An 8,135-nucleotide genomic window follows, 5' to 3' on the forward strand; every position below is an offset into this window, starting at 1 on the left:
TGTAAGTTGGAACAGATACATTTTTTAAGTTATTTTAGTTTTGTATAGCATAGGGAAGGGTTAACCCCCGGTAAAGTTTGTGTTGTGTGCCCCTGAAGATTTCACCTCACTTTCTGTCCCTGTGACAACTGTATTTTGAAAATGTTGGGTTGTTGTGGAAACAAGGATTGGTGATAAAGCTTCGGTGGAGACACCTTTTTCCCCATGATAACTCTTACAGGGGTGAATTTCCCTTCCTAGAGGTAGATTTCCTTTCACTTCCTGTTGTCTTAAGGACAGGAAGTGAGATTAAATCTTTCTAATACAGACAGAGGATACAGACAGCAGTAAAAACCTTGCAGTCACCCAGAAGAAGAGACGTGCACCCCCTCGTCTGCACGTCTAACAAGAGCCAACTTCCTGTAATGTACTTACAGCACTACGAGCCAGACCCAAAAAAGCGGGCACTCCTCGTCGGCACGAGCGCAGTAGCATTACAACTACCCCGCTGTACAGTAATAGCCTCCGTGTAAGTAGGAGTCGTATGTAAGTCGGATGTTTGTAACTCGGGGACTGCCTGTATTCTGTATAGGGTTGCCACCTTTTCTTCAAGCGAAACCCGAACACTCAAGCGACGCACGGACATTTTTGGGGTAGAATGAGTGGTGGCTTATTCATATGTAAATAGCGCCACCCATTCATATGCAAATAGTAGCCCCTATCGTAATTTTGGTTGCCCCCGTCTGCCTGACATCTTGTGTCCGGGTTTCTGCTGCCATGAAACCCGGACACAGCATTTGAAACTCGGACTGTCCGGGTGAATCCTGGACAGGTGGCAACCCTAATTCTGTACTGTGGCAGCAGACAAAATGGCTACGGTCATGAGTTTGTGACAAAAGGTTGTGACGGGATACATGAACCAAATATAGTAGAATGGCAAATGCTGCTTGCTGATTAGCTTAGAGCTGTATAAGGAATAAGACGTATTGGAAATATGTGTATTGGAAATGTGTAATGTGATGTCATTGCTATTATATATATTTTGTGACCCAGGATTTGGAGACGGTACTCCCCTGAGTCTAGGTCTGCGCAGAGAATAAAGAAGATTTGTATTCCTGAAGTCTGTGTCCGGAGTCCATTGCTGGTTTCCCAAAAGCTATTTCCCGCTACAGTGCCCTGGAAAAAAAAAAAAACAATCTTAGCGGTCAAACGCCTTCTCGGCATCAACTAATACTAAACATAAAGGAATATTATGTGTCTGGGTGTATTGATGAGGGTCAAAGTTTTCAGGGTATTGTCTCAAGATTCCCTCCTGGGGACATCGGCTGCAGTTTTATACACTGTGCTGATATCACTTCTGAGCGTAATGCACAACCAGGAAGTGATGTCAACTACAGACAGGAAGTGATGTCAACTACAGACAGGAAGTGATGTCAAAGGCACACAGGAAGTGAAATCAGACAAAGACAGGAAGTTCTGGGTGAAAGGTGAGGAGAGAGTAAGTAGTGAGGAGACATCACTGCAACTGGAAGCAAAGGAGGTAAGAAGATATTATTTTATATTTACACCCAGTAACCCCCCCGTCATGTCCATCCTCCATAGTCACTGTGATATTTGTTACGGTTTATAGACCAGATACATCCTAAATATAGAGCCATTTATCCAACTGTCCATCCAGAGCCGCCATTTATAGACCGGATACATCCTAAATATAGAGCAATTTATCCAACTGTCCATCCAGAGCCGCCATTTATAGACCAGATACTTTCTAAATATAGAGCCATTTATCCAACTGTCCATCCAGAGCCGCCATTTATAGACCGGATACATCCTAAATATAGAGCAATTTATCCAACTGTCCATCCAGAGCCGCCATTTATAGACCAGATACTTTCCCTCAGTCTCACTCATACCGCCTTTAATTTCATATGATGAACAGTCTGAGGTGAGAACTCTGTGTAGACATCCAGGGCAGCACAGTGGCATAGTGGTTAGCGCTTCTGCCTTGCAGCACTGGGGGTATGAATCCTGGTCAGGTCACTATCTGCAAGGAGTTTGTATGTTCTATGTTCCTGTGCTTGCGTGAGTTTCCTCCGGGTACTCCGGTTACCTCCCACTCTCCAGAGACATGCTGGTAGGTTAATTGGCTCCTCTCTAAGTTGGCCCTCTATGTATGCATCGGGACCTTATATTGTAAGCCCCTTGAGGGCGGGGACTGATGTGAATGTGCAACTATGTAAAGTGCGGCGTAAATTATCTGCACTATATAAATACCTGAAATAAATAAATAATAAATAGACATTATTCATCCCGGGACAGTCCAGATAATTCTTATGTTATTATCTATCTACAGAGAGGAGAGTCCGGTATAGATCACATGACCACATCAGTAGGAATGGAGAAGAACCGGAATCACATGACTGAGAGGATACTAGACCTCACCCTGGAGATCATCTACCTGCTGACCGGAGAGGTGAGGAGGATTCTGGGAATGTTGCCGGCCATCACTCCTATTATTGTAATGAGAAACAAAGCTGACTGCACATGTATCTCTACACAGGATCATACAGTAGTGAGGAAAATATCCGGTGAGCCATTCGCACTCAATAGCCGTCCTCAAGGGACATCACCCATCATGGTGCCTTCAGGTCATTCCCCGACACCTGAGATCAGCAGAGACCAGAAGATTCTAGAAGTCACCCATAAGATCATTGATCTGCTGACGGGAGAGGTGAGCGGTACCGGGAATTCTGGGACATGATCCAGGAACAGACAAGGGGTGTGTCTGGGTGGTGACTGTATCATTGTGTGTGTCAGGTTCCTATACGGTGTCAGGATGTCTCTGTCTATTTCTCCATGGAGGAGTGGGAGTATCTAGAAGGACACCGGGATCTCTACAAGGACGTCATGATGGAGGATCTGCAGACCTTCAAATATGAAAAATGTAGAAACAATATATTTTGCTTCAATGAAGTGATATGGAACATCACACTGGAGATCATCTGCCTGCTGACTGGAGAGGTGAGGAGGATTCTGGGAGGTCACATGACATCACTTATCTTTATTAATAGGACATATCTGTTTGGAAATGTAAAAAGTGTTGTAACATTATATGTATTGTTGTATATCACAGGACTGTGCTGTAGTTATGAAGACATCTCTTGAGAATATTACAGAAGGGAAAAGTCCCCGCTTGTCCACAAGAACGAGACGCAGACCAAAAACCATCACCGTGCCCCCACCTACCTTCCTGACCCTTAGGAAGACCACCAAGAAGATCCTAGAAGTCACCCAGAAGATCATTGAGCTGCTGACAGGAGAGGTGAGCAGTGCCGGGGATTCTGGGACATGATCCAGGAACAGACAAGGGATGTGTCTGGATGGTGACTGTATAATTGTGTGTCAGGTTCCTATAAGGTGTCAGGATGTCTCTGTCTATTTCTCCATGGAGGAGTGGGAGTATCTAGAAGGACACCGGGATCTCTACAAGGACGTGGTGATGGAGAGTGAGCCGCCCCTCACATCACCGGGTAAGAGGAGAGAGCAGTACGGAGGGTCCACCTAGATCCCCCATCATCTGATACACACATAGAAACAATGTATTCAGTCAGTGTGTGTGTTTCCTACAGATGGATCCAGTAAGAGGAACCCACCAGAGAGATGTCCCCGTCCTCTGTATTCCCGGGATTCCACACAGGATCATCATGAGATCCCTCACCAAGATCAGGTAGGAGGAACTCAACACCTAGAAGTGAATCTAAACTCAGAGACGACGTTCCTGTTCCCGTAGAGCTTACTTCTCCATGTGTTCTATCATTTTGGGATTTAGGGTAAGGACCTGATGGATATGAAAGTTGAGGTTAAAGAGGAAGAAGAAGAGAAGTTTGTGAGCGGAGCTCAGCAGTCTATGGAGGAAGTTGGGATGATTCCGAAAAGTAAAGAGGAGGATTCCACTCTAGACATCGGCACAGGTAAGTAATAAACACGAAGTGTACTGATTTACGTCTTTAGTTCATACAAAGTATGGGGTGTGACCAAAAGTTCTGGAGAATTAGCAGACATTCAGGAAAACATGAGGTAAGATGAAGCTAAATGATTAACAGTAGACCAGCAAAGTTGAGAAGCCAAGTCCTCTATATGAGCTTTAAATGCCTGAAGTGTTCCGATTTGTCAGTTTGCTTCTACGAGGATGCGGCGAGCAGTTTGAGGAGAAATGTTAGATAATTATCAGAACGTCACATCTTCTGGTACGATGAGACTAAATGATACCAGGAAGACCCGGAGATTCCCCCCCATGTCCCCAAACAAATGAGGAGGAGATACTGTACACCATATGAAGGACCATCTCCATTCCCCAATATAACGTCATGTGACCAACAAATGAGGGGGAGATACTGTACACCATATGAAGGTCCATCTCCATTCCCCAATATAACATCATGTCCCCAACAAATGAGGAGAAGATACTGTACCCAGGGCTCAAAATTTCCACTCGCCTGCTCGCATTTGACGAGTAAAAATAAGGTGAGGGCGAGTGGAAGTTTGGGTCTCCAAGTACCGGTCCGCAGGCCAAATCCGGCCCGTGAGCCGGTACTATGTAGCCCACTGACAAGTCAGTTACATTGTCATGGACCGCGTACCTCACTTGGCTTCCTTCAGCTGGAGCTCTGACAGTTCTGAGCTCCGGCGGAAAGCAAGGATGTATTACTGAGGTCTGCAGCAGACCTCACAAATCGCCCCTAGATCACCAGGGATCGATCAGCCTCCTCACAGCTTCCTCCGCGGAGATCTAAGCAGGTGAGGGGGTGTATTATTCTATGTTTGGGGGGCTTAGAAGCGGGGGGGGAGAGTGTGTTGTTTTATGTGTGCGACTTGCGACGGGGGATAAGTGTGACGGGGGATAAGTGTATTATTTTATTTGTGGTGTTATTTTAGGTGCGATTAGGGATTCCTGTGTCAGGAACTTGCGTTTTCCTGCAGCAGAAATCCGTAATCTGCCATTTACAAGCAACTATCATCATTTAAGAGGATGTGTTTAGGGGCGGAGTTATGGCATGGGGCAGGGTAGGGGTTAAGTGGGGCAACTGGTGGCGAGTAACTCTTAAGGCCTGGCTAGTAGCTCAGGACCTGAATTTTTTGAGCCCTGGTGTACACCATATGGAAGGTCCATCTCCATTCCTCAATATAACGTCATGTGACCAACAAATGAGGAGGAGATACTGTACACCATATGAAGGTCCATCTCCATTCCTCAATATAACGTCATGTGACCAACAAATGAGGAGGAGATACTGTACACCATATGAAGGTCCATCTCCATTCCTCAATATAACGTCATGTGACCAACAAATGAGGAGGAGATACTGTACACCATATGAAGGTCCATCTCCATTCCTCAATATAACGTCATGTGACCAACAAATGAGGAGGAGATACTGTACACCATATGAAGGTCCATCTCCATTCCTCAATATAACGTCATGTGACCAACAAATGAGGAGGAGATACTGTACACCATATGAAGGTCCATCTCCATTCCTCAATATAACGTCATGTGACCAACAAATGAGGAGGAGATACTGTACACCATATGAAGGTCCATCTCCATTCCTCAATATAACGTCATGTGACCAACAAATGAGGAGGAGATACTGTACACCATATGAAGGTCCATCTCCATTCCTCAATATAACGTCATGTGACCAACAAATGAGGAGGAGATACTGTACACCATATGAAGGTCCATCTCCATTCCTGAATATAACGTCATGTGACCAACAAATGAGGAGGAGATACTGTACACCATATGAAGGTCCATCTCCATTCCTCGGTATCACAATGACATCAGTGCCCATCCCCCGTCACTCAGTGTTGGGTTTGGTGTATTGTAGAATGTGTTTTTCATGTCATTTTGCTTTCTATCAGACGGCCGCCATGTCCGGAATACCTCGGAGGGAGATCTTCACTCTGAAGTGAATCACATACGTCCAATGATACACCACAGAACACATTGTCTGGAGACATCAATGGATCCCTCTAATCCTGAGGAATCTTCTGACCAATCACATCACATGACTTCAGATATTGATCTCGGTTCCCACAGTGAAGATCCGTCTACAGATCCAACTATCCCCGAGGGATCTTCTCTCAGCCATGAAGGAGATCACACAGGAGAGAGGTCATTGTCATGTTTGGCGTGCGGGAAAGACTTTAAGATGAAATCGGAACTTCTTCTACATCTCAAAACCCACAACCATGTGACCTTTTCATGTTCAGCGTGCGGGAAATCTTTCACTGAGGAAAGCGAGCTTCTTAAACACCAGAAATATCACAAGGGTGAGAATTCTTACTCCTGTTTAGAGTGCGGGAAACACCTCAGTACAAAAGCATACCTGGTTATACATGAGAGAATTCACATGGGTGAGCGTCCTTATTCATGTCCAGAGTGCGGGAAAAGTTTCACTGTTAAAACAAGCCTTCTTAGACACCAGAGAATTCACACAGGTGAGCGTCCTTATGCATGTTCAGAGTGCGGGAAAAGTTTTACTAACAAAAGATCTCTTCTTACACACCAGATAATTCACACAGGTAAGCGTCCGCATTCATGTGCAGAATGTGGGAACAGTTTTAATGACAAAAGAGCTCTTCTTAGTCACCAGAGAATTCACACAGGTGAGCGTCCCTATTCATGTGCAGAATGTGGGAAAAGTTTCAGTGCTAAAACAAGCCTTCGTAGACACCAGAGAATTCACACAGGTGAGCGTCCTTATGCATGTTCAGAGTGCAGGAAACGTTTTACTGACAAAAGAGCTCTTCTTAGTCACCAGAGAATTCACACAGGTGAGCGTCCATATTCATGTTTAGAGTGTGGGAAAGGTTTCGCTAAAAAAGGATCCCTTTTTACACACCAAAGAACTCACACATGTGAACACCCTTATGCATGTTCTGAATGTGGGAAAAGATTTTGTCAGAAGAAACATGTTCTGAGACACCAGAGAATTCACACAGGTGAGCGTCCGTATTCATGTTTAGAGTGCGGGAAACGTTATATTGACAAAGGATCCCTTCTTAGGCACCAAAGAACTCACACAGGTGAGCGTTTGTAATTCATGTATAGAGTGCGGGAAACGTTTTTCTGATAAAGACCGCTTCTTTCACACCAAAGAATTCACAAGGGTGAGCATCCTTTTTAATGTTCAGAGTTTGACAAAAGTTGTGCTGATAAAGAAAATCCCTCTAAGACACCAGAAAACTCTCACAGCTGAATATCCGTATTCATGTTTAGAGTACGGTCAAAGTTTTCCTATCAAAGGTACCCATCTTGGACGCCAGAGAGTCCACACGGGTGAGCTTCCATATTAATGTTTAGAGGACGAGAAATGTTTTGCTGAATAAGGACACTTTTTGTACGTTATATGGGCGAGTGTCATCATTCATGTTCATAGTGTGGGAAATGTTCCTTTTAAAAAGGAGAGCTTATTGTACACCAGGGAAGTCACACAGGTGAGCGTCCTTATCCATGTATAGAGTGCGGGACTTGTTTTGTTATAAAAGGACCTCCAATGAGACATCAGAGAACTCACACCGGCTGAAACACCTGACCAATGTATTTTCCCATTTTCACGAAATTCATTCAGATCTGCAGATCCACGGGATGAGCTTCCATCTGCTACAATGTCAGTTAAAGTGCCAAACAAGTAGAATCTTTTATTTATTTAAATTTGTTGTTTTTTGACCTTATTAACCCTTCGTGTATCCTAATCCGCCCTAGTTCACGCCTTCTTCCCCTTCCCCCCATGACTTGTATTTTCCTGCTGATTTGTATTTGTTTATTTCTGTCGATCTAAACTTTCATTTTGTATCTTTTTTTATTAATTTAGTGTGTGATTCTGTTCTCTGAAAAAGATGCAAATTGTACAATAAAATGTTATACTTAAAAGAAAAAAAACAAATAGAAGTTTATTAGATATCAGACATAAGACAGCAAAAAGAATCAGAGTGAGAATAGTGACGGAGCGGCGGAGAATAGAGGAGGGGCGTCGGCATGGAGTGGGTGAGAATAGAGGCGGGGCGTCGGCATGGAGTGGGTGAGAATAGAGGCGGGGGGTCGGCACGGGGGGGGTGAGAATAGCGGAGGGGCGTCGGCACGGAGTGGG

At 44.6% G+C, this 8,135-nt stretch overlaps 1 protein-coding gene across 1 annotated transcript in view; it reads left to right on the forward strand.

Annotated features, from left to right (window-relative positions):
• Positions 1–2,889: 2,889 nt before the first annotated feature.
• Positions 2,890–8,135, forward strand: part of LOC108801414 (gastrula zinc finger protein XlCGF57.1-like) — a 10,919-nt gene continuing 5,673 nt past the window's right edge. The window contains exons 1-4 of the mRNA XM_018573308.1: positions 2,890–3,000; positions 3,113–3,265; positions 3,809–3,950; positions 5,905–7,071. Coding sequence (XP_018428810.1) covers positions 2,890–3,000; positions 3,113–3,265; positions 3,809–3,950; positions 5,905–7,071 — 1,573 coding nt within the window. The remainder of the gene's footprint in view (positions 3,001–3,112; positions 3,266–3,808; positions 3,951–5,904; positions 7,072–8,135) is intronic.

This window comes from Nanorana parkeri, unplaced genomic scaffold (genome assembly GCF_000935625.1).
Source record: "Nanorana parkeri isolate BGI_ZX_2015 unplaced genomic scaffold, ASM93562v1 scaffold2327, whole genome shotgun sequence".
NCBI classification, from domain to species: domain Eukaryota; kingdom Metazoa; phylum Chordata; class Amphibia; order Anura; family Dicroglossidae; genus Nanorana; species Nanorana parkeri.